This window comes from Nipponia nippon, unplaced genomic scaffold (genome assembly GCF_047370975.1).
Source record: "Nipponia nippon isolate SJK-2023a ecotype South Korea unplaced genomic scaffold, ASM4737097v1 scaffold_3, whole genome shotgun sequence".
Taxonomy (NCBI): Eukaryota; Metazoa; Chordata; class Aves; order Pelecaniformes; family Threskiornithidae; genus Nipponia; species Nipponia nippon.
Genome location: NW_028262347.1, coordinates 40,365,638 through 40,392,807, shown reverse-complemented (window position 1 = coordinate 40,392,807; position 27,170 = coordinate 40,365,638). Strand labels below are relative to the sequence as shown.

Below are 27,170 nucleotides of genomic sequence, written 5' to 3'. Positions count from 1 at the left end.
TCTACAAAAATATTTCAATGATATATTATGTTGCTGCCTAATCCAAGCCACCTGTACTGAGAGAACTAACAAGTAAATGAATTTTTGTCAGAACAATTGCTAAATTTTTGAATGAAAAGAGGTTAAAAATTCTACCTTCTAAGACACAGACTGGTAGAGTATTTTTCCATTGTAATATGTAACTTTGTAAATGCCAGAAGCATGGCTTGGCCATGTGTTCACTCCTGTAAATTACAAATTATTTGGGACAAATCTGATTTATTAGCCATCTGTAGGAACAACTACTGTGACATGGCTCTGACTATAGGCTGTATAATCCTATCATCCATAATCACATAATAGTTATGATCATCATCTCAAAAGGCAGACTACAAGAAGAAAATAAATAACCATGTTTTAAAGATTTTCTAGGTTGCATATCATCCCGAAGAAATGGATATTTGTACTTAATAAGGACAATTAAATCATCCCTCTTTACTTAATCTTCAGAGAAGTCCTTGTGAAGTAGATTACTGTTTTTATGAATAGGGAAAACTAGGAAAAAAATGGATAATTTAGTAGGAAGATGACTGAAACTGGCAGGAATTCCCGGTTACTCAGTGCTGGGCTCGTATCTCTCAGTTATTTTTTTTCTCCAGCATAAGGCTGGGATGTTTCTGTGCTTACAGGCTGTATTTGGGAGTCATGTCATTGGGGTTGGACATAACTATATCTGTTGTTCCTATAAAATGTGTCTGTAGCAGGTGTGCACACAAAGCATATCCTCTTCCCAAAAAGTGAAAAAGGAGGTGGCGCAATATATTTCAAGCAACATTCAGTCTTCTGCAAGATTCCTTTGTAGACCAGGAGACATTAATTCATATAGTATCAAATGGTATAAAAATATCTTTGTGAAAATATTTTATTTCTGTGATATATCGGTGTTGTATCGTTGCCAGCAGAGACTTGTATAACAATGTAAATGGCTTTTTAAGTGTTTGTTTCCATCCAGGGCTCTTTCAGCCCAGGCACTTCCCAATCACATTGTTCCTTTGTTCTAGCGGATGTACAAAGCACTGAGTGTTTTGTTTTCTGGACCAGATAGATTAGATAAAGTCTGAATTTCTGAACTTCACCTTCTAGGCACGCAACTCTCTTCTTTGCTAATGCACCTCAGAAGACAGATTACCCAGGACGGTATAAGCGCTTCTAAAATTGTAGAAGATGTCTTCTTTTGTAGAATTTGGCAAATAATGCAAATTACAATGTTGGTTACTTTTGCAGGACTAACGAGCAGTCAACCTTATCCTAACTTTGTGAGAGAGAGAGTTAAACTTCTTGACAGTTATCATGACTGTTCTTTTGATATCAGTCGAATTAAAACTTTTTCAGCTGGCTGTGCATCTGACCATATATAGTGCTGGAATTTATTTCTGACTCCCAAAGTTTGACCTTTCTGATTAGAACAATTGCCTTCAAGGAACGAGATTATATCCCCGCTATTCACTTGTGCCAACATAATAGTCTTTAGCGGCTTAGTATATATTATAGGTGGAGCTGGTTGTCAAGGCTATTGTTAAGATTTCCTGACACTTTTCATTAAAACCTCCTGTTTCAATTGCTGTAACTGGGTGAAGTTTTAACTATTTGGCCTGAAGTTTCATGTGCTTGGTCTTTGACTTAAGTTTTAATTTTTTTTTTTTTTTCAGATTTATGCAGAGTTAGTTTGGCCTTTAAGAAAGAGGTCAAGAAAAGAAGATAGTTATTTTTATTTATTGATTTTGTTAATTTAATTTTCATCTCTTTTTCTGAAGAGCACTAGCATCTCTGTGGTCCAAAACAAAAATCTGAATTTAAGCAGAGACCTAGGTTCAAAGGGACACAGTATTTTTCGCAGAGTCACAGAATCACAGAATGGTTGAGGTTGGAAGGGACCTCTCGAGGTCATCTGGTCCAAGCCCCCTGCTCAGACAGGGCCACCTGGAGCCAGTTGCCCAGGGCCATGTCCAGACAGCTTTTGAATGTCTCCAAGGAGGAAGATATTCCCTTGAAATTCCTAATATACTTGATTGACAGCACATACCACCAAAACCTGGCACCAGTATGTTCTTAGCAGAGCTTTGTAAGAAGCGACTAAACCCTCTGCACCATCCAGGCTTTGAAGAAAAAACAGCTTAAAGGCTGCTAGCCCCATGATACTCCTGCTGCTGTATTCGTAGGGTGGGGGTAGGTTTGACTTTGTCCTTTCAGCCTTTACAGTGCAGTTTTTAATTATGTGATCTCACGCTCTGTCGTCTGCCGTGTTCAGGGAACCAGGCAGCAATGACTGCATTGGAAAAGCGGTCTTATTCTTCTGTGTTTAAGGCACTGTTCATATGGAGACCTCAATTCTCAACCTGGATGCACCATACAGTCCCTGTCTGATGCTAGGCAAGAGTAGCACAGTACTCATGTAGAAGCCAAATTTAGTTGTTAAATTGTTGGGAAACCTTTATTCTTTAACTCCCTAACTTGTGAATGCTTGATTTTGCTGCTTTGGGTTGTTTTACGATACCTTTTTAATAAGCAATTGCTTAACCTTATTGGGAGACATAAATGTCATTACCTTAGTACCTCAACATGTAATACATTTCTTTTGATTTGCATGAAGTCTTGTGAGTGATGAAATACACCTGGAGAACACCAGCAACCAGAGTCTTTTGTTTTGGTCAATGTTTGCCATCCCTTTAGAGTGTATCATATTTTATAGGTGATTTTACTTGAGTGCTCCTTAATAAACAACATAATGAATGCTGAGAGTTTCTCAGAGAAATAGTCCCAATTAAATATAGTTCTGAAAAGTTTATCCAATGTACTGTTTGGAGTTTTTTAAATTTATATGAACAATGCTACAGCAGAGGAGAAGCATATTGTATCAGAATCTGACGTGGTTGAAGTTAATGCTAAAACCAAAGGATTGTTGCCCTTAAAATTGTGTAAACGCTCATGCCCATTAGTCATAAAGTGTTTAGCGTGAGTGCTAGGAAATGAAAGCCACCGGTACCATTGTATCTATAAAGCTACATTACACTGAGGCATTGAGTGTAATTTGCTGGGTTTTCATGTTTGCGGTTTCTTATTAAAGTTGTTACAGTTTTACTATCAGCAGATTTCCAAGCTTGCTATATACATCCACAACTGGAATTGTTTCTCCACATTGTGTGTGTGTGTGTATGAGTGAGTGTGTACACATATAGACAAGTAAGATTTCTGAATTCTGCAGAACTCTTATAGACAGGTTTCAGTGATACAATGTTTATAAATGGGAAGAAAAAGACTTTTTGAAAAGCATTGGCAGCATGATGATTATAAAGGGAGAGTTTTGGAAGGTTTTTTTGTGCTGCTGTGTAAAACTTCAGACAATCCCAGTGCAAGAAATGCTAGTTTATGTTTTCTGTTTTTTTTTTTTAACTACAGATCCATTACCACCACCTCGTTTTGAAATTAATAAGGAAAAAACTACACTCACAAGCTTGCAGGTTCAGTGGGATCCTTCCTCAGGAAAGGTGGACTTGTATAACCTAGTATTATTTGATCACGATAATAAAAAGATACAAGAAGTCTCCGTACCAGGAAGAATTTCAAAAACAGAAAATACTTTTTCTAGTCTCATCCCTGGGAATAAATACAACATTGTCCTCAGTGCAGTTGCTGGAAATAAGAGTACCCCGAAACTTTACATAAGCGGATCTACTGGTAGGACTTCTTTTACTGTAGTTCATCTAAATAAAACCATTTACGGTATTTTGCAGTTCTGCATTTTGAAATTAACAAATATATATAATTCTTCTACCTGGCAAGATAGATATATGTAAGTATCTACTGATTATAAGTAGAAATAAACAAAACATGAATCTCTGACTAACATAGAGGGTTGTTTGCTAAGAATGGAGGCATGTTGTTATGGTGTATTTGGACATAAATTTGGGGTTGCGTTTTCACTAACCCTAAAGAAACTCAACATATTTCAAAAGTAAATCTGTTCAAAATTGCTGAAATTGTGGAGATAACCATTAGTCCTTAAGCATGTGTTTTTTATTCCAACAGTGCCATCCCCTGTGAAAAATATTCAGGTCAGTGTCAAGACAGACACTATCCATGCTTCATGGTCTCCTGGCTCTGGACACGTGGATCGTTACAGACTGGTGTTACTGGATAATCATGTCCCAGTTCATGAGATTCACGAAGAAGATCCTCTGACCTCCTACACTTTTTCAGGACTTACAGCGGGCCACCTGTATAACCTCTCTATCATAACCCAGGCTGCAGGATTGGAGAGCAGCAGTTTTCAAATCGTCAGGACAGGTATGATTTCAGAATTCGTCACAACAGAACAAGAAGCTAAGGCCATAATCTAATAATATTACAGGACATATTTCAGAATAATAAATGATTCATGTTCCAAGTGTATATTCCCAGGCTTCAGCGGCTGAATTAACTTTGGCAAGTGTTTCTCTCCAAAGGCTGTAGCGGGAGTTAGAGACACCGTAAGCTTATTTAGCTCCCTAAGTTAGCACTGCAGCAAAGTTAGTGGCTAAATTAGCTTGTAGGGTGTCTGCAGCTAATTTAGCTGCACTACTTAATGTAGGCAGCTCCATTAAACATGTAAAGTTAGGTGTTAACAACCTGAGCCCAAATGCCCTAGTATCACCTCATACCTGTGAAAGAGGTTCATCTGACTCCTGTATGAACTTCTTCAGTGAATTGTGGCAGAGTGTAGTCTGGTTACTTCACAATTCTGAAGGCAGTTTAACTCCATGATTCTTACTTAGCTGAATGGGAGATGTAGAGCTTGTGAGTTTTGCAAACAAATATTTTCAGCAAAATAGCTACACCTCTGAGAAGAAAGTGAAAAAAATGTAGAGCAGGTGAAGAACTTTAAAATTTAATGTTGGGGTTTTGTTGTTTTGGTTTTTTTTCCCAGAGAAGTATTGATTCACAGAACAGAGTTTTAGAAATGAAGTTTTTTTCAGGAAGCTTTTTCAGGATAGAGTTCTGTGGTCACAGAGAGAAAGATAAGATGACATGCTACTGGAGTCCAATGGTTAAAACACTCATGTAAGCAAAAACAGGGTCATGCCTTTGCATGACCCTTAATTTCTGGGAAATGTAAGGTGCAGTTTCTCTTACAGAAAGCTCACCATGTAGACATAATTTAATATTAAGTGAACAATATTGTGTCTCAGGCACATAGATGAATGCAGTTGTCACCAAGCACTGGCTGTTCTGGGGATTATACTCTTGTTTCATTTTATTTCTTCAGAATTTTTTATTTCTTCCTGTTGTGGGATGCAAAAATTTTAAATCTCACAGGTTTTCTCGGAACATAAAAGCACTCCATCTAGCTTGCAGCATGATTCTCTATTTCAGTACTTAGTGTGCCACAAGCCTGAGAAACTAAGATATTGGAGATGGCTATGCTTTTCTTTTGATGGAGCATTTGAATAAGGGAGTGTGATTCCAATCCCCTCTACACTGGTGTAAATCAGGCATAGGTCCAATGATGCTGTAGTGTTTACCAAAATGTACGCAGGCATCTCTGTTTGTAGGAGCATGTATCTGGTCTGTTTTATAGTCAACATGACTAGTGTGAGTGCAGACATGGCTAACAGATTTTCTATTCTGTGAAACAAGAGTGGGTGTCATAAGAGGTGTCACTCAGCAGTAGAATATCTTAAAACAGGACTTGGTTCAGTTTCACTTGGACCAGGCTTTGCCCTTTCACTGTTGAGGCACAGTCATTCATACTCCGTCTCATATTCAAAAGCAAAACTTAACTATCACAGTTTGGAGGCAGCACGTCTTATATGTTCTGTGGTGGAAGTATTTTATTCTCTTTCTTGTTTTCTTTCCTTAGCCCCAGCTGAAGTCTTAGATTTGACGGTGACTAATGATGACAGCGTAGATGCTTTAAAAGTTAAGTGGAGAAGACCTGCAGGAAACCTCAATTTCTATAATATCACTCTGTCTCATCTTGGATCAGTTAAAGAAGTCAAAACCGTACAGCCACCGGTCACAGAGACTCACTTTGACAAGCTAACTCCAGGACGTCTTTATCAGGTTACTGCCCGCACAATCAGTGGTGAACTGTTTACTGATCGGGTGGCAACTGGCAGGACATGTAAGTCTTTTGCTTCAGTGAGAACGTTGTAACCAATGCTATTTTTGCCTACATTGGCCTTGTAGAAAATCATTGTAGGAAACAAAATGACTTGGATTCCAGGCAAAATAAGATAAAGAGCACAATATTGTTCCGGGAGTACCCCTTCCTGACTCTGGCAACAGTTAATCTGGCAGCCAAAAGCAACTCCAGCATAGTCTGGGAGCAGGAAACAATAATGCATTTTGGACCTTGTAGTTGGGTGAGTCTGTAACAAAACTGTTCCACACTACTGCACTTCTGACCAACTTTGTTGTCTTGAATTCAACTCAGCATAGTATATAAAACGAGTTACATTATGGGGAAATCTGAATGTAGCCAAATTGTTAACAGATTTTTAAGTAATTTTGCAAGGTCTAATATTATCCCCTGCTTCAGACACAAATCTACAAATAGGAAAAGATTAGGTCTCGGCTTTCTTTACTGCCAACAGCGTAGCTTAAGGAAGGCATATGGCAGTCTGGGTAGAGCTGGGTTGTGGTTTTTTTATTTATTTTCTTTCAGAAGTACAGTTTTCTTGCCAGTATCTCTCATATGAGTTCTGAACCTGAAAAATCCTGGCATAATTCTCCCACAGCATTACTGGCCACAAAGGTGTGTCATCTTCTCCACACCAGCCTAGCCCAGACACAATTTAGATGGGAAAAAATATGTAAGTGGGTGAAAAATACATACATAAATTGTTAGACTCAGAGCCAAAAAATATAAAATGTGTGTGTGAGAAAGAGAGCAGAGTATTTATTGTAGATAATATTTATGATCTACAACTAGATGTCTCATATGAAAGGCACATCCTTGCCATATCTAGCTGCTACTCCATTCTCAGTGCAGGCTGGAAGAGACCTGAAAAGCCTTTCATGTCCACTAAGTACAAAGCTGGACTGGTTAGATGCATGTCTTTTTTGTTTGTCTAGCCTACCATTAAAGAGCTTTAAGATTACCATTTCCATCTGAAGGGAGAGCTTCAGGCCCTCACTCAAACCACTGATCCCCAAATTTGTGACCTAGACCCAGTACTTTCAAAGTTGGGGATCTAGAAGTCCCATTTCCAAGGATGCTGATCATGTGCAATTCCTTCCCTTGACTTTTCCATAGATAGCAAGAGCTCTGAAAACAGAGTCACTTCAGCAGCAGCTGTGTGGCCTAAAGATAAATTTGTAAATCCAGGCTGTCCGGTCTACAGATATTGAAGGGGTTAGACTCTTGGGATCCCTCTGTAACTCACAGAGAGAGCTGGGTGCCCAAGAGCATAATACACATTGCTGTGTATTGAGAGGGTGCCTACGGCAGCAGAACCTGCTGAGGAATGTTGTGGTAAGGAATATGGACATCTCAGGGACTGAAACTTTGTACCATAAGGATGTAATGATGTCCAGCCAGTCTGACAAGGCTGAACTCTATGATGTAAGTACATCTGTGCTTCCTAACAAAACACTGTGTGCTTTTATCCACTCACTCAGCAATTGAAACACATCTCCCATATTCAGTGGCATGTGGGAGATCTAGATTTGATATCCAGCTATGCCTGTGGGAAGTGAAACTGCTAAGTATTTTGTGGTGCTGGTAGAAATCTCTCAATCCTTTGCTAGGTACTGAGCAATTAAATATTAACTAAGCCAGAGAAAGCATGAGAGCATGATTCTAGCCTTGTAGTTTATAGTTAATACTTGCTGATGCTTCCAATGCTGATCTCTGAGTATCTTAACACTAAGCTATAGGTACCCTAACCTAAGGGTCTGCATCTGTCTTCCAGTCTCTGCCTGGTGTGGTTAATATTTAATTATTTCGTGAAAATCAGAAAAGCCTCAGTGGTCCAGGGTGACCTGCAGCAGTAGGGCAGGAAGATTAAGCATGTAAATTCAGGACCCTTGAAGTGGAGGACAGGACGGAGCGGATGCTTTAATGGACCTCAGTTTGAACCTCAGTGCCTTACAGCTGGGAGGGAGTAGGACGTACAAGGCCTTTGTGGAAGAAGCCATCAGACTTTGCATTTCTGCTGCTGAGACCAGAATTTGGCCCATAGAGATTGAAGTTTTGGCCTTAGCTTTGAAAAATTGATTGACAGTTTCTAAGTGAACTTAAGTCCAGGAAGCAACTGGGAAGCTAACTGGAAACTGCAAGATGCATCCAAGAAGTGCATGGGGGAGATTTTGCCTGCCCTAAGAAGGGTTCCCCATATCTGATGGCAGAAACCAACAGTGAAAAAGTGAGTCGTTTGTGTGGGGAAGAGTAAAAGCTATCTTTGAAATGAATGCCAGCCTTGGTAACAAGATACCTCACGTTGCTCTAACTGATTCAAATACTTCTGCAATAGCTATGCTGCGAGACGGGTTTTGCCAGTCTGCAGTTAGGTCTTACCAGAGATACCCCACTTCAAAATTACTCTCTCAATCTCTGTATTTCAGTTCCCCAGAAAGTTTCTGCGCTGAGAGCCAGTGGTGGTGGCTGGCTGAGGTCTCTGCGAGTGAAGTGGCTGCCCCCTGCGGGAGACTGGGAGAGGTACCGCCTGCTCCTGTGGAACCGCTCGGCCCTGGTGCTCAACACCACCCTGGAGAAGGACACCACGGAGTACGTCATCCACGACGTGGGCCTCATCCCGGGGAGGCAGTACGACGTGGACGTCATTGTGGAGAGTGGCGATTTGCAGAGCAAGACTAGCTGCACGGGGAGAACAGGTCAGCGTGCTCGTCCGGGAAGTGGGAAAGTGCAAAATGTTCAGCTTGGCTCTGTGGACAATCATAAAGAAATAGTACTTGGGAATCCACAGATGAATGTCACTATTAATACAGTAAAGAGGACCTCCCATGTGAAAACCAGAAATAATTATTTTTAGCAGTTTTATGAAAACTTCCAGGATTATTTTTGTGGTAAATGTATTGTTAATGAAAGCTTTTGGAATTATATCACCATTCTGTCATGACTGAGGCATAACACTACATGTATAACATTACTCTGTTAGATTTTGTAGCTGATTGCAGGCACCCTATATAGTTCCTTAAAGAGAGCAATATAGATTTTCCTGTGTTGTTCATCAGTGTATTCAGTGGCAAACTGGTTTACTTGCCAGCTTGTATAACTAATTAGTATCAACAGCATTAACCAAAACTGGCTGAGGTGTATGTTAGTGTGGCTGTTCCAAAACGTCCCAATTCTGTTCCTGTGCTCCAGAAATAAAATGGGGCTAGCCAGTTCAAGTGAGCCTTTCCAAAGGAAATCCATATACTCTGCAGTGACATTACTGGAATTCTTTTGGAGCATGCTAGTCAAAGCCACATCTGCTTGCTTCAAACTTAAAAAATGGTTGCAATATATTTGTTAATGGTTCTGCTCTGTGAATGCAAAAGAAGTGCAATTCAGAGGATAAGAAGACTTGGAGGAGGAGTATCAGGCAAGACTCAAGCCTGAGCCTTATCTCACAGGAGAATGTGAGATAAGATAGGGCCGCCCTACTTTATCCTCACACTTCCTGGTGCTCGCCTTTCCTGCTACACCCTTACCTGTCATTCCCTGAGGGCTTCGTTTTTCTGATTTTGCACAATGGCAAGACCAGTGGACGCTACAAAACTGAAGCTTTCTCTAACTTCTAGCCAACTTGATCAGAGGAAGGCAGATTCTTATTTTGCTTACTTTGATATACGTTACAAATAATTTAAGTTTATGGTGTTACTTTTAATTGATACAGCTAAGTGATTAGAACATAGTCCAATAAATAATACCCAGCAGTGGGTGTATCACAATTTGACCCACAGTCAGGTTCATAATGTACCTGTTATGAAGCATAGGTATTAGACCCTATTCTGACTTAATTCTGTCTTACGTAAACCCACAGTCTTGGAAAGTGAGTTGGATTTCAGTGTAACAGGGAAGAAATCAGATCAGGGGACTACGTTAGGTAACACATGAACACACACAGAATTTCACCGATCAAATTCTTTCTTTTATACCTGTTGCGGTGTAACCGGCAGGCAGCTAAACAGCACACAGCTGTTCGCTCACTCCCCCCACAGTGGGACGGGGGAGAGAATCAGGAAAAAAAAAGTAAAAGAATATACAAAATAAGTGGTGCACAATGTAATTGCTCACCACCCGCCGACCGATGCCCAGCCAGTCCCCAAGCAGCAGTCACCGCCCCCCGGCCAACTCCCCCCTGTTTATATACTGAGCATGACGTCACATGGTATGGAATATCCCTTTGGCCAGTCTGGGTCAGCTGTCCTGGCTGCGCCCCCTCCCAGCTTCTCACTGACAGAGCATGAGAAGCTGAAAAGTCCTTGATTTAGTGTAAGCACTACTTAGCAACAACTAAAACATCAATGTGTTATCAACATTATTCTCATCCTAAATCCAAAACACAGCACTATACCAGCTACTAGGAGGAAAATTAACACTAGCCCAGCCGAAACCAGGACAATACCACTCCAAAGTTTGGAGTGTCTCCCAGCTTCACTGAGATGAGAACCAGTGCAAAATCAATGTCACTCTCACCCTGTAATTTGCATCCTTGTTTGTTACAGCTAAATTGGTGTAGATCTGTTTTATGGTACAAATGTTTTATATCCCTGTCTAGCACCCGCAATTCAAGAGGAGGCTCACTGATTTCACTGCATTTCCATTCGTACTAAAATATATATCCTGGCATAAGTATAAACCTAAGCATTACAGCCATAATGCATTGCTGAAGTCTGCTGCTACAGCCCTTTACTGGAAGAGCAGCACAAATAATAGATTTGTAAGATTGGCTTCCTAGAGAAAGGTAAAGAATCTCCTCTTGATTACAAATACTCTGTTGCTGTAACATTTCTATCTTACAGAACAGATTCCTTACAGCAGCTTGAGATACGACATGTGTGTTCACTACGAAGTCCTGTTCTCATTGTGATATTTGTGCGCATTTACAGCTCCAGAGTCTGTTCTCCAGCTTCGTGTGAAGCATGCTAATGAATCTTCACTTAGTGTTATGTGGATGACCCCTGTTGCGGAATGGGACAGCTATGTGGTTTCACTGGGAGACGGGTATCTTACTGTCATAAAAAAGGGGCTTGCAAAAGAAGCTAAGGAATACACTTTCACTGACTTGGTACCTGGAAGAAAGTATACAGTTACCATCATTACCATTAGTGGGATTTTAAGCAACTGGACTTCAGTGGACGGAAGAACAGGTAACATCCTCTCAAACTATTTTAATCTGTACTTCTGTTAACCATTAACAATTTTCTTTGCTTTGTAGTGAACTGAATGAACACAGCGTCTAAATATCAAAAGTCTTGAATTTACATTTGTTTCTTCAATAGAAAAGTTATGTTTCTGAGTCTCTCTTTTCTAACTGTCCATTATCTCGCAGTATTTATTTAAGGTTTTGGGGAAATGGCTATGTAATTCTCAGCAAAACAGTTTTCTGAAATGTTATGTCACATCTGATCAATCTACATTAGCACAAGATTCCATATAAAAAGAACAATTTTCACTGGGTATCTTCAGGAAGGTCACTTCCTTGATTCAAAGCATTCATCATCTGGAAAAAAAAAAACACCACCACACAGGAAAATGTTGCTTTAGGGGGAACATTCCGAGGTTGACAGACACAAAACATATGTGACCTTGAAAATGTATTTTGAATCTCTCCGCTCTTCTGATTCCAAAATCTGTATCTGTTACTTAGGATGATGACTGCAACAAAAGGAAGGTCCCATTCCCACCCCCTGCAGGGTGCTAATTTTGTGCACGTGTACAAGTTTTAAACCATATAAGTTGCTTTACTCTGCTTGACTTATGCATTCTTCAGTGCAAGCAAAGTCTTAAAACATAGCTCTGGTCTGGCACAGCACAGAGAAAAACAAGCTGCTAGTGTATGAATCTAATCATGCCTATGGCTTGATAGTGGTCCTTACTAAAGTGTTGTAACTCCTTCCAGGGCCTGAAAAGTTTGACTTACACTTTCATTTCTCTGCTATGTGATTAGATAGCTGGGATTTCACTTCCTTCTGCCTTACACCCCTTTAGGAGGCCTATTCAGGCATAAAGGTTACAGTGTCCCACTTCACTAGTATGAATCAATGCTTGAAAACACATCAGACAGGGATAGTGTGTCAGCGTTACATTCAAAGGGATGAAGAACGAACATCAACGAATTTGAGTGTAGGTCTTAATAAGCATTCCAGACCTCTGAATCTTCTTTTCAGTAGGACAACCTACTGGGCTTGCAAAATATTGCTGTAAATATGACAGAAATAGGTCTTACATGCTTCTCAGATTGGTCAGATTCCAGTGAAGCCTGAGGTGTCACTGAAAGTGCCTTTAGCATAGGAATCTGGCACTTCTGTTTCTTGTTGGACCTTGCTATGTCATGACAGTATTATAAAATGGGTGGGATTTTTCATTCACTTTTATATGAATGTTACGTTTTTTCAGCTATGTGCCTGTTTTTCTAGCTTTTGTTAATGATTGCTAATCCAGTACTATGTGTGCAAAAAGGTTGACATAAAACAAGAGATGAAGCTCGCAATCACATTTTGTTAAGTTAAAGGGTTCTTTATTTCAGTTGTGCTTGGTCATGTAAGCAGAAATACTTAGAAAGAAGTAACTATTTCCTTGCTTTGACCAAATATTGCCAAATAAATAATTTAAAAAAAAAATATTTGGGTAAAATTTGTGCTAGATATTCCATTCCTTTCCGTTCTTTCTTTTTCTTTTTTGGTCTGGGTAAGTTTACCAGCTTGTACTTAGATAAATGTCGTGTCAGTTTGACAATTAATTAATCTTTTGATGCTAGAAAAGTTAGTGTCCTGCAGATCTTCTGACGTAAAAAGTAAAACCAAAACCATCCACCTCAGTTACCCACAAAATTAAAGGGTCTGACACTTCTCTGAGGTATAGATGACTGTGCCTGAGGTATTCATCAGACTAGTTTGCCATTTAATAGGAATGAGAGATGGGGAGTAGGAGAGGAAAGGGAGAATGAAAGACACAGACTGTATTAGAAACAGTCATCACAAAACCAAGTGATTTCCTAAATTGATGGCTTTTGTTTAATAGTATTTATAAAATGCTGTCTCTTCCTGTTCACTGATCTTGAATCATTTTGGTCTGACTGAGAAAAGCTGTGCTAAAGCCTGCAAGACCTTTCTGTGCCTTAGATAGTTTCCCATAGACCACATCCCATCAGACAGGAAGCAGTCCACAGTTAGATTATTTTTAGTCCTGTTGAGTCTGGCTGCAAATTGGAATGTTCTTTTGATGCACTTCCTCAGTGTGACTAAACTTGGGTTATTTGGGAGATTTTGTTTTGGTTTATTTTATTTCTCCTCAGTAACATGATGACAATTTTTTTTTGCAGTGCCAGCCCAAGTGACTGGTCTGACCGTGGCAAGTCAGGGATCAACCAACAGCTTGTTCACCAACTGGACAAGGGCGCTGGGAGATGTGGACTCATACCAAGTGCTACTGATTCACGAGAATGTTGTCATTAAAAATGAGACTGTTCCCAGTGAAACCAACAGATACCACTTCTATCCCCTGAAACCTGGAGGACTCTATTCAGTTGTTGTCACCACTGTCAGTGGGGGGATATCTTCAAGGCAAACAATCGCAGAGGGGAGGACAGGTAAAAAGGAAAATGCTCCAGCATCTCTTTTGTCAGTTCCTAAAAGCTGAATTGATTACATAGAATGGTCTTGTGATTAAACCACTGGGCTGAGAATTTAGATACACAGGAGTTTCAGCCATGTAATTCCTGGGTGTGACCTCAGGCACACTGTGGGTCCAGATTCATGTTAACTTACCTTTAGGGAGCTAACTGCTCTGCCTACAACAGGAACTCTGTACAGCAGGGTCGCTCTGTAGTGAAGACAGAAATATGCCCTGAGAGTGATGTACGGCTGTGGTGGGTGAATCACTCCTTGGAAGGGACTTTCTTGTTCAATTGGCTAGATGGCAGCACAGGGTGATTGCTCCTTACTTAGGTGTGCAAATTAGCTGCCTAAAGGTGGTGGGATGAATTTGTGTCTCAGTTTCTCATGACCCATTCTTTTTCTCCAGTCCAACATTGGAGAATGTCCACCAGGATTAATTACTCATTATGAGGCCCTTCTATACTGCATAGGACAGGATTTACTATTGCATCAAATTCTGTAAGTTTAATGACTCATGAAACGTAATACCAGTCCTTTGAATATTTAAATAGAGGGAAAAATTGACAACACAGTGCAATTTCACCCTTTATGTGAATTTGGTGAGGGCCAGGCATTCTGCAGTTTGCTCCAATGTTCTCCTTGAAAACAACTATTTTCAGGTTAAAAAAAACCCAACAAAACACAACAACAAAACAACTGGAGAAAAATAACACGAAAAGGCTTAAAGTACATAGACATACTTTGTAAAATCTTCTAGTATTTTTGAATCTGACAGCTGATGGGCAGCCCCTCTGCTTACCTACTGAGGTTAAGTCAGTTCAGTGCATGAGTCCAGTGAAATCGTGTCAGTTCGTAATGATTAAGATCTGCCCCTGTAATAACTCTGACAATTTTGTACCTGAGTGATCGTGGTTCTGGTAATGTGGAGCCTTTGAGCTCACCTTGCAGGCTTGAAAAACAAATTGTATTCATGTTTTGGCCACTAGGCGTCAGAGAACTCATTCTAAATGAAACACATTCTGCTATGGGCCTCAGCTTCATACAAGCCTCAGTAGTTATTGCTATTACTGATGAAGGGCAATTTGAGAGGATAACTCATCTTCTGGGATTTTAGAAATGCTGGGATCATGCCACCAAAGACAATTTCCTTCACTATATTCCAAAAAGCTGATGAGGGCTGCTGAGTGGGAGTCGGTGCAGAGCTTCTCAGGATTTCCAGACTGCTTATTTTGCACGGTGGCGTTCTGGGCGTTCTCACAAGAATAGGAATTGGCTAGTTAAAGCTCTTCTGTTTTTTCCTCTTTGTTGCACAGTTCCTTCCAGCGTGACTGGAGTAACAGTAAATAACTCAGGTCGCAGTGACTACCTCAGTGTTTCTTGGCTGCCAGCTTCTGGAGATGTAGACAATTATTTGGTAACACTCTCTCACGATGACCAGATTGTTCAGACTCTCACCATTTCCAAATCCCTCAGTGAATGCTCCTTCAGCAGCCTTACTCCTGGGACGCTTTACAATGTGATGATAACCACAAAGAGTGGGAAGTATGAAAATTATTCTTTCAGCCAGGAACGAACAGGTAAGAGAGCCTCTGAGAGAACACAGTCACCATAAACACTTTATATAGTCATTATCAATGATCTATCAATATCTGACTAAACTGGGATGGGTGAGTAGGGGTTGTAGGATCAAACCATAAAATTGCAGCTTTACAGACTTAGTCTTATTCTTATGCCCCTCCTGCTGCTTTATGTCATACAAAATTACTTCAGCATGAATAAAAATCATGTGTCAGTGAGCAGAAATCATGTATCAGTTTTGGCTCAAATGCATTTTCCTGCCCTTAACCCCTCTACTTGGCTCTTCAAGTATATCAAGGGGTAATGGTTTTAAACTAAAGGAGGGTAGATTTAGACTGAACACAAGGAAAACATTTTTCACAATGAGGGTGGTGAAACACTGGAACAGGTTGCCCAGAGAGGTGGTAGATGCCCCATCCTTGGAAACATTCAAGGACAGGCTGGATGGGGCTCTGAGCAACCTGATCTAGTTGAAGATGTCCCTGCCCATTGCAGGGGGGTTGGACTACATGACCTTTAAAGGTCCCTTCCAGCCCAAACCATTCTATGATTCTGTGATCCTGCAGAGCATCCCCCCAAAAAGTTACTCAAACACTGAAAGTACGGGGTAGGAGCTAACTACTAAAATATTAATACGGTGTCGCCTAAATGAGTATCATCCATGTCTGTTGGTTTTGGTCATGTAACACCCACGTCTATGGTTTTGGTCATGCAGTGTTCCAGGAGATTGTAACAGGAATAGAGATATTTCAGAGAAGGGTGCCAATAATGATGGAAAACTTCTTAAAACTTCCTCAAAGATTGAAAAGACTGACACTTTACACTCGGTAAACCAGTAGGATAAAAGAAAGATGGTAAGGGGTGTTAAAATGACAAAGAGTATTAAGTTAGTGCAATTTGAGTCTTCTCATGATGTGAGTGAAAATCCAAGGGACAGACATTTGAATGAGGAGAAGCAAATTCAGGACTAGTGTGAACCTGTGGAACTCACTGCGATAAGCAAAACCATTCCAAAGTTCCAAAAGACCAAAAATTGGAAAGGCAAACTATTGTCATGTGACGTAAAGCAGGCTGGAAACTGCAGAATTACTATTTTAGAGGGTAGGGTATTGCTTAAATTCACGTTGTGGTCTTTTTGCAACTTCCTCAGGAACGTCTGGTAATTACCACAAGTATAGTCCACTACAGCAACTCCTGTTACTTCAGGAAGTTATGGCCTTCTGAATCTTTAATTGTGTTTTTTTCTTTCAGTCCCTTCAAGTGTTCAGGGACTTACTGTCAGCAATTCAGCCAGAAGTGACTACTTGAAGGTGTCCTGGTTACATGCCTCTGGATATTTTGATAATTATGAAGTGATCATCAAGAACAACAATGATTTCATCCAAACAAAAAGTGTCCCAAAGGATGAAAATGAATGTGTGTTCACTAATCTGGTCCCAGGGAGGCAGTACAGTGTCACAGTCAGCACAAGGAGTGGGAAATACGAAACAAGTGAAAGGGTCTATGGCAGAACAAGTAAGTAAATACCCCAGAAACATCCTAAGACACTGCAGGATTTTTTTCTGTTTACCATATCCGGGCTCAAATATCTCATATGATTTTAACATAGAATGATCATTTCCTATTTACCATATCTAGGCTCAAAAATCTCATATGATTTTAACATAGGATGTTAAGTGTGACTCTGACTGTGTGTCATTCCAAATATAGAAAGCAGTATTTAGTTTATGACCGGTGTTCAAGTTGCAGACATACAGAAAGTGAAAGAAGAGACCTGTGCTGTGAACTTGGAAAGCAAATCTTGAAACATGGAAAACTGAAAAACAGTTGTACAGATTTCCACATAAGCTTAGTATTTGTGCTTAAATTATGCCAGAATGTACAAGACAGTTTTTTCTGGTCATGGAAATGTATAAGGAAGAAGATAGGCTAGACCTCACACTACTCAAATTACCCAAAGAACCGGAGTTGGAGAGCATGGGGCAAGAGTGGTAAGGTGGCTAGTTGTGAGCCTGCAGGGATCTGGATGCAATCTGCCTGTCCTCACCTAGCACTACATGTAAGCTAATGAGCCATGCTAAGAAACCAAGTTTATTAACACAGATGTAGCACTGGGCAAAAATAATTGACCTGCATTTGGCAGGAGTTGGGAACTGCACAGTGTGGTGCTGCATCACATAGACGGCTTGCCTTGCGTCTCCACTAGCTCATGCCTCTTTGCACCACATTTGTTGTACATGCAGATCCTACTCAATTTTTGTTGGCTATGCAAACTCCCTGCAGGCTCCATTATTATTCGTTTTATTATTTTTATGCTGATAGATTGTAGAGTCCCTGTTCTGACATGGGACCTTCCAGTGTTGGATATGGTGCAAACCACAAAGAGCAACCCTTGCAAATAAGTGCAGTCTACTGCTTTTCCTAGGGAACTGAATGAAAAGTTTTAGCTCAGGAGCTGTTACCTTTTTGCTGTGATCTCATAATAAGTACTGAGAAGTTTTCTATCTTTCTTCTCACCTCTTCAGTGCCAGAGTCAGTGAAGGAACTGACTCTTAGTAACAGAAGCACAGAAGATCTGCAGGTAACTTGGTCAAAGGCTGAAGGGGATGTTGATAAATATGAGATTCAGCTCCTCTTCAATGATATGAAGATCTTCCCACCCATTTTCCTTGGGAACACTGTTGAGGAGTATTGGTTCACAGCTCTGACTCCAGGACGTCTGTACAAAATTCTTGTCTTGACAATCAGTGGAGATGCACAACGTGCTACTTTCATAGAAGGCCTGACAAGTAAGAAATAACGTGGTATTTAAAATGTGTTGAGGCTTCTCTAGAGGAAAGAATGAGGCACAGAAAATCAAGGGAGAACCATGATCTTATTTGAGGTCCTGTAACACTGTCACAAAGATAGCAGATCTCTTTGAAAATCACAGTAGTACTTCAGCCAACTTGATCTGTGCTTAATAAATAAATGTTACAGCCACCAATATTTGATTATTGGCAGATAATTTGACTTGTTGCATTGGAATGGTATGGTGATGTCAGTGTTTGGGTTTCTTGTTATTCCCATGCATGCCAGTTGTTTGGTTAGTATCTGTAGCTAAATCACTTAAGCTGTTTTACACCTCTGTTTACCCACCTGAAATGAATGGGTGAGATTATAACTGCAAAATGCCTAATTAAGAGGTAAAGAGCTTTGATTTTCTGAGGTGTTTCTAAAGCATCATTCAGAGAAGAGGGAGGTTATCCAGATAAAAGAATATACAAACTTTTTTTCTGTTTAACTTACATTTTCTTTATTTTTCTTCCTGTAAACACATAGAATTGCTCTTCTAAACTGGCATGATCCTACACAAATGCCTTCAGCTTTACTTGTGTTTACCCGTGAGTGAAATTACTTGTACCTGTAAATGCTCTTTGTCCTTTGAATAATTTTCTGTGGCCATAAAAAAGTAGGAATTAAAAAGTCTGAATCAAACAGGAAATTTGTGAGCAGGTGCCTTTGTGTTCCTTTTTTTTTCCAGTTCCAAGTGCAGTCAGAAACATTCATGTGTCACCTAACGGCATGACGAACAGCCTGAAAGTGAGCTGGACTCCTGGAGGTGGAGATGTTGATTCCTACACAGTGACTATATTTCAGCAAAACCATCAGCTTGATTCCCAGAGTGTCTCCAAACACGTCTCTGAGCACATGTTTCACAAGTTGGAAGCTGGGGAGCAGTACCGGGTGGTGGTGCAATCTAACAGTGGCACCTTGCACAACAGCTTAGCAGCTTTTGGGAGAACAAGTACGTTTCTTTTGAGATGAGGAGCAAGTTGCATTATGTCTTCCCAGAAGCAGACCCTCATTTAATAATGTTAATGAACGTACCATTGCGTATGGGGAGACCAGACTCACGAGAAGTTTTTACCTCAAAGAGCGTGAATCCTCACTCTTGCAAACACTGAGGCATGGCTCTGTTAACATCAGTGAGATCTGTCATATGAGTAGCTTTACCTGGGTAAATGTGTGTGGAATTCAGGCCGCCAGCCCAAAGTGTGCCTTCATAGGATGAAGGCAGTTCCAGCCCTCCCCAGTCCTGTGCCTGTACCCATCCGACACATACATCGGCAGGGCTCCATGTAGTCAAATACTGTGTTCTAGCAGAGCCTGTTGCATGGTCAGGCTTGTTAGACAATGTATTGCACCAATATGCTGCGTTTCAGGACGCACAAACAGTTGAACACCTTGTTTTTAATCCATCCTCTCTCTTTAGCACCTGCATGTGTTTGCTGTGGCCTTGACTTTTGTGGAACAGCTGCTGGCTAACGTTTTTTATTCTGTGCCGCTATTTTGCACCAATTTACCACTTCTTTATTTTTCAGTTCTTTTTCACATGCCTTTCTTAACTGTTTCGGTCAGTATATCTCACTCTCCTTCTCCCTTTTTTCATGATAATTTATGTATATCACTTGCTTCGCCATGCCCAGTTCAGATGTCCATGATGCTCTGTAACTTCATCTGATTGTATTTATGTCTAGGAATTATTTGCTTCTGCAAACACATGCACAGATATCCCTTTTCCCACAGGTGAACATGCAAATGTATAAAGATATTCTCTATTAATTACTCTATTCACAGCTGTGTATTGAATGGTCTGTATTTCCCCTGGTAATGTCCTGCCTTTCATTTTTGCCTCCAGTTCCAGCCTCTGTCCAGGAATTATTAGCCCATCATGCTTACAGCAGTCATTCCTTGTTAGTAACCTGGCAGAAAGCTCCTGGTGTAGCTGAAAGATATGACATTCTGCTCTTGAATGAGCAAGGAATCCTCCTGAGCAACAAATCAGAGCCAGCTACTGCCAAACAGCACAAATTTGAAGATTTATTAGCCGGCAAGAAGTATAAAATACAAGTTTTGACAGTCAGTGGCGGGCTCTTCAGTAAGCGAGCAGAAACTGTTGGTCGAACAGGTAATTAGAACATCTCTATTTATAGCTCCCTCAGTCAGATATCATTAAATACATGAATCATCTGTATACCCTGATTCTGGAAAGATTCCAGTAGGAGCAGACCTCAGATATTGATGCATCATTTTTCCTGATATGTGCTTGGTATGCGAATCTGAAATCTGTTAGCATAATAATGTGGCCATAGTTCATAATAAGGATATTGAACCAAAGTGCTGGATGCTTCCACCAGTCTATCTGTTATGGAATCACCTGAATGCTTTACTGTCATCAAGTTTTTAATTCACAATCTCAAGGCTCTCAGTGCAGGATTTGACATTAATACACACCTCTAAACTGAGAGCCGAGTCTTGTAGTCTTTACTCAATTAAAGCTTCTTGTAGAAACTAATGGACAGTTCTGTGTGAGCACAGGCTGGAGAACCAAGCCTGCTGGGAAATACAAACATTGTATTGGAGAGACTTAGTGGCACCTCATAAATGCCTTCCTATTGCTTCTGAAAGTTGATGTTGACATTACTTAGCTACTTGTGGCTTAATTGAAATGTATTCCAGTCATGAGTTGTTACTTTATTAAAGGTTCAGCTTAGTGGCTAGACACTTTGATATTTACTCTTGCATTTATCCTTCTTTTCAGTTCCAGCAGCTGTCACAAATCTGAAGGTCACAGAGAACACCACTGACCGACTGTCCTTCAGCTGGACCACCTCACAAGGGGAGCTTGATTCATATGACATCTTCCTATACAACCCAGACAAGTCCCTTCATGACAGGATTTCAGGAGAGCAGCACCTCCAGAAATGTTCATTCCAGAACCTGCGGCAAGGCAGGATGTATCGAATGGTGATTGTTACCCACAGCGGAGACCTCACTAATGAGTCGTCTGTCTTTGGAAGAACAGGCAAGAACATCTAAGAAAATCACCCGTCTCAAGTGTGATGCTAATGAGAGACACCAGTGAGCTGGTCTGAGTCTGATGTTCATGCTAGATTAGGGCAACTATTAGAAATACCAAAATTGGCTCTTATAGTTGAAAAGCGTTAGATAAAGAAGGTGGTAAATTCTGAATGTTGTGGTTACAAGAGGAAAAATGAAGGAATAGTTCCCCGGTACTCAGGTCAGGAGAAGGACATCCCCATGTATGCTGCATAAGACTGAAAGGAAAACAGCTGTCTCCCATCCTAGAAGCAATATTGGTCTATGAGTGGAAAAGACAAAAGACAAAGCAAGTAGGGTTAATGGGGCAGACAATCTACCAGTGAAGTAAAACTAGTTTCCCATGGGGAGCTCTGGCTGCAGCTCCATGTTTGTTTAGCCACACCTGGGAAGCAGAGTTTCCTAAGCAGTTCTAGCAGCCCTGACACTCTGTGAAACCTTTCTTTATCCTCTGAGGCACCATATTGTAACCGCTTTGTACCACTGCCTCTGTGCTTTCTTCAGCTACCTCAGAACTGGATGTTTCCAGACACTGACTGGGAAAAAGCTGCTTAGCATTTCCAAAACTATGTATTATAAATATTTCAGCCTCTTTTGGGGACAGTGGCAGTTCAAAATAAGAAAGGAAACTATTGCGATATGCCTCCTGATGGTTCCTGGCTTTTTGGCTAGCTGTGGTGGCTGTCTAGTTTATTACATGGCTGTCATTACAGGATAAATGTAAGGTCTGCTTGACCTTGTTGCTTCTCCTGACCCTAAGGATGTTCTACAGAAAATAATGTTCATCCCCTGTTTTTCAGTACCAGCCCCAGTTGTTGGTCTCGAGGCATCCAACCGAAACATGACAGACAGTCTGTGGTTCACCTGGGGTCCAGCAGCAGGAGATGTTGACTTCTATGAGCTGACTCTTTACAACCCAAATGGGACACAGAAAGAAACATGGCACAGGAAAGACCTGAAAGAATGGCATTTCCAGGGGCTCATTCCTGGCAGAAAGTACACTCTGCTTGTGGTGACTCACAGTGGTGACCTGACCAACACAGCAAACGCTGAAGGAAGAACAGGTAAAAGACACAAAAGCTTTGGGATTTTTGTTTAGTCCCATCTGTCAGAGTTCATATTAGTTCACAACTATGCAACAGACTTATTCTGAGGGAGGATTTATTATAAGAGTCACTGAAGGTGTAAAGTTAAAGGATATCCTTAAGGGTATTAAACCAATGGAGTGTGATTTTGTTCAGCACTGTTTTTCTTTCAAAGGCTCAGGAATATGTAATGTCTGTGAAAGTCAACACCATCAGCACTGATGCAGTAACTGGCTGTGTACACGGGATAATATAAACCACTTTGTGATGCATGAAGAAAATAATGCATGTTTGATCTTATTTGTCTTGTGTAAAATTTGTTAAGAATCTCTTTTTTTTTTCCCTTCCCCCCCACCCCCCCTTCCTGTGTAGCACCCAGCCCTCCTAACACTGTATCCTTTACTGATGTTGCAAACACTTCTTTATCAATCACTTGGCTGGGTCCTCCAGACTGGACAGACTATGACGATTTTGAGTTGCAGTGGCTTCCAAAAGATCCCCTCACAGTATTCAATCCCTACAGCAGCAGTAAATCAAAAGTACGCATCATTTATGGCCTGCGACCAGGAAGACTCTATGAGTTCAGTGTCAGAACGGTCAGTGGTGACAGCTGGAAGACATACAGTCAGTCACAGTCTGCAAGTGTGAGAACAAGTAAGTAACAATTTCCACTGCACCCTAACAGTCAGCTGGAGAAGATGCAAAATGGTTAAATCTTACCTTTCGCAGTCAGTAATTTCCATTAATAAATTCATGAATGACTGGCAATGAATTCAGCTAGACTCTAAGCCCTTACTGTGTGCAAGGTCAACTGTTTAAAGATTGAACATGGACATACATTTGCAATCTTCACATCCAGAGTAGGGCTGTTCAGTTGCAGAGCCTGAATCAATCAGTTTCAGGGGTAAAATAAGGCTGAATATCCAAACTTCTCTGACATTAGGGACAATAGGATATTGAAATAATCAAAATGCTTCTGAACGATCAGACAGGAAGGATGAATGAAACCCTGCTGTACTAGATTTGAAACTGGAATCAGTGTTTCACTGCTCTGCATTTCTGTCAGTGTCTGTGGATCTCTAGCTGTCTCTAGCAATCTCAGTAGCAGGCTGGTTTGAAAAAGTGACCTGGAATTGTAAAAATAACTGAGCCTTGGCAAACCCTCATGTCACTTGGGGTGGGATTGAGCTCCAAATTGGCATCTATGTTTAGTAAGCTGAGTAGCTCTTTAGACCTCATTGAGCATATTAATTAAAATGAGAGCATAGCTACCTCTTTCACCTGTATTTAATCACTTAAATGTGGGTGTCTGCCATCTGAAAGTGAAATCTCATCCTTCTTACATGTTGCATGTTATAAATGATGCTCCAATATTACGTGGATAAAGCATAGTTCTGTGGTATGTTTTACTAATATGGACAGACCACATGCTACCCAGGAAACCAGGTCAGTCATGAGATGACAGTCTTAGCATTGACTGATACTGGTGACTACATGTAACCTCAAATAGGTTGTAAAAGAGTTCTAGAAATCCATTGCTTTCCAGTGTTACTGTTCTTGTTAAGACTTCAGCAAGTAGTTTTGTTTGCTTGTTTTCACAATTACTGAAGCTTCACAAACCTGATGAGGCTGATGTCACTAGATCCAATTTCAGATGGCTAAAATGAGTAAGACTGCCTTGCCGAATAATCAGGCAGCACGCATTTGCAGGAGAGGTGAGAATTTTGGCTCCCAGCCTCCTGCTTCGATCAAATGGTTGATGCAGAATCTAGGGGCTGTGGGGTGAGCAGAGTGCATGATGCCTGACGCTTTTCCCACTGAGCTGCAACTTCTCAACATTCCTCTAGAACCAGACAAGATACAAAGTCTTCATTGTCGGCCCCAGACCTCTACTGCCATCGCGTGTTCCTGGACTCCTCCTGATTCTGACTTTGATGGGTATAGTGTCGAATGCAAAAAACTGGACACTCGTGAAGTGGAATTTTCTAAAAGGATAGAAAAAGACAAATCCCTGCTTAATATCATGACCCTCGTTCCCCACAAGCGATACCTGGTGTCCATCAAGGTGCATTCTGCAGACATGACGAGTGAAGTAGTTGAAGACAGCACCATCACAATGATCGACCGTAAGTGGAATTCAGAGTTGCTGTGAAGGGAGGCAGTGAGCAGCAATAAGCACTTGCTTGTGTTGGTTAGACAGCAAAAGGAGTTCTGAACTCCACATTTGCCAGTGTGTGGCACTCATAATCTGGTGCCCAAAATAGGGTGAACCTGTCCTTTGGTCCCTGTTGTGAGAGACAATGCAGGATTTTAACTATATTGCCTCTCATTACATTGCCAGACCTGCTTATTTGGCTCATTCATGAAATATAGCCTGAGAAACATGAAAAATTATTCTGTTGCTCTGATGTTCAGCACCAAAGACGTCGTCGTCATCTCACAGCTTTAATTGTCCTCATGGTTGCTGCTTGGCTTCCTGTGCCTGGCTGTTTCCCCTCACAGACGGTAGCCATCCTCAGCAAAAAGGTCCCTCAGTAAGGACATTGGATTGTGACACTGGGTCCTCTTTGGGCTCTCTGTACACTCTTCTGAGATGCTACCTGACCAAATCACCTGTAGGAGTTAGACCTGAGGAAAGATCACAGATTTCCAAAGCATGTGCTTTGAAACAGCTTCGTCAGTTTCTTCACCCTTAGGCTGCTGAGTGGAGGGTAGTGACAGCATCTGCTGGTGCCTCTGCACTCCCAGGCATCACAGTGGTCAACAGCCTGCCATTGCTGGCCCTAGAGCTGCTCCAGTTTTTGCAGTACCTCTGGATTCAGTGGCACAGCACAACACAGGGGCCTGAACCGCTCCAGGGCTAAACTTCTCAAAAATGACAGGATGGCCAGGAGGACTATTCAGGGATGCTTCTATAGCTGCTTATTAAAAGCCACATTTCTGTGAAATGCTAAATCATAAAAATTATGTTTCGTTTGGGAGCTAGTGACCTAAGCTACAGAGTTCAGCCACCAAACCACCTTCTCCCTTCCCCCATCAATTGCCTTTTAATTGCAACCATGTCATCTCCTTCCTCTACCACAAAGGATGCTGCAAATTCAGCTGTAGTAAGAGCTAGCTACTCATGTCACAAGAAGTGAGACTGAGTCCGGTTTGAAAGTTAGCTGTTTCATGTTTGATCTTATTTGTTTTGAACACTGCTGCCCTCCCAGGCTCTGGTTAACACTGGAGGCCCCACCTCAAGGGAACACAAAAAATTGCAGCTAGGCTTTGTAGATCTAAGAGGTTTAGCTAAACAATGTATAAATGTGTGAATTATTGGTTGCTTTTGCAATCTAAAACCTTTTGAAGTTTAGCCACCTGCTTACATATTTGATATGTTTCCCATGCATGAAATATAGTACCAGTAACACAGATTTTTAAAAGATTCAGCAATGAGGATTCTAAAATCCCCACTTCTGCTGCACTGCTTCTCGGAAGGTTTTTTCCCTATGTACTTCGCTTTCCAGTTTCGTTCTTCTGTGTCACGGTTTGAGGTATAGCTTTCTATCATACGAAGAACATTTCCTATGGAAATTCTGCAGTCAGTCTGGAAGATGGTACTCTATAGTTGAATGCTGTGTCTGGCTGACTCAGGGCTGTTCCTCTGCAAAAGGAAGCAGAAATTTAGATGCTTAAAATAGGTACCTTCCCGCAGTGAGTGTGCTACATGGCCTCCAAATACCTGGCTTAAACCTCTGTCATTTTTAGCAGCTACAATTTCTGATTTCAGAGATTTAGCAAGACTTTAATGCATTTCCATGTGGGCTTCTGCAGGAATTCCTACTGAGGAGCTGCCACTGTTGTTACAGTTAGCTCACTGCTGGCTTGTTTCATCCTTCGGCAGTTTCTCTGTAGGAGGTGAAGATACCTTCTTGATTGCAAAGAGAATAGAATCAGAGACTTGGGTCCAGTCAGCTGAGCTTTATTAAGAATTGCATTTCCTTTACTAGGTCTAGGTCGCAGCAAATACATAGATAATGCTTTTTTTTCTTTTCTTTTTTTTTTTTTTTTTAATTACTCAGGTCCCCCTCAGCCACCTCCAGACATACGAGTGAACAAAAAAGAGGTGCTGATTACCAAATCCTCCATCAACTTTACTTTTAACTGCAGCTGGTTTAGTGATACTAATGGAGCTGTGAAGTACTTTACTGTGGTTGTGAGAGAGGCTGATGGTAAGTGTCATGATTTAATACCATTCTCTCTATAGCCTGTAGGAGTTACGTGGGGAGGTACACCCCCATCACTACCCAGCAAAGGAGCTTCTCCTCATCTGGCGGCTGAGTTTCATAGAGGTTTTCAATCTATGCTTGCTCCCTAGCCTGCAGACTTAGGAACTCAGTCTTCTCCTCAGAGGGTCAGTAGCAACTGCAGAGCCAGAAGCAGTAGTTAGCTTTTGTATTTTAGGTTATTGTCTCATGTATGTTCAGGAAATTTCCATGGTAGGAGACATGTTGGATGCCATTGGCAGTGGACACAGAAGAAACTGCCTTGCTGTGCACAGATCTCAAAAGGTAGTTTAAATGTTAGGTGGGAACTCTAAGGCAACTCTTTCGGAGAACCTCAGTAAACCATGCTGAGAAGGCAAAGGTAGCATCTCCCAGGTGGTGTTTGCTTACTGAAGAAAATGACTTTGCGTGCAGCACTGTGAAACAGAACAGAAATTGCCCTTGTAGCATGCATGTAAACTTCCCTTTCTGCAGTTGACCTACATGTGACAAAACAGATGGATGTCTCAACAATTAATACCTTGTTTTTAGAAGTGGCTTCATTTACTGG

At 41.0% G+C, this 27,170-nt stretch overlaps 1 protein-coding gene across 3 annotated transcripts in view; it reads left to right on the top strand.

Moving 5' to 3' along the window:
* The window catches only part of PTPRB (protein tyrosine phosphatase receptor type B), a 67,486-nt gene that overhangs the window by 20,034 nt on the left and 20,282 nt on the right, over positions 1-27,170 (top strand). For all 3 annotated transcript variants that reach the window (XM_087765382.1, XM_087765383.1, XM_087765380.1), the window contains 16 exons: positions 3,436-3,714; positions 4,066-4,323; positions 5,876-6,139; positions 8,584-8,853; positions 11,077-11,337; positions 13,512-13,778; positions 15,120-15,383; positions 16,636-16,899; positions 17,910-18,173; positions 18,908-19,171; positions 20,066-20,335; positions 20,969-21,232; positions 22,068-22,331; positions 22,725-23,006; positions 24,200-24,478; positions 26,417-26,566. In XM_087765382.1, the coding sequence (XP_087621508.1) occupies positions 3,436-3,714; positions 4,066-4,323; positions 5,876-6,139; positions 8,584-8,853; positions 11,077-11,337; positions 13,512-13,778; positions 15,120-15,383; positions 16,636-16,899; positions 17,910-18,173; positions 18,908-19,171; positions 20,066-20,335; positions 20,969-21,232; positions 22,068-22,331; positions 22,725-23,006; positions 24,200-24,478; positions 26,417-26,566 (4,164 nt within the window). The remainder of the gene's footprint in view (positions 1-3,435; positions 3,715-4,065; positions 4,324-5,875; positions 6,140-8,583; positions 8,854-11,076; positions 11,338-13,511; positions 13,779-15,119; positions 15,384-16,635; positions 16,900-17,909; positions 18,174-18,907; positions 19,172-20,065; positions 20,336-20,968; positions 21,233-22,067; positions 22,332-22,724; positions 23,007-24,199; positions 24,479-26,416; positions 26,567-27,170) is intronic.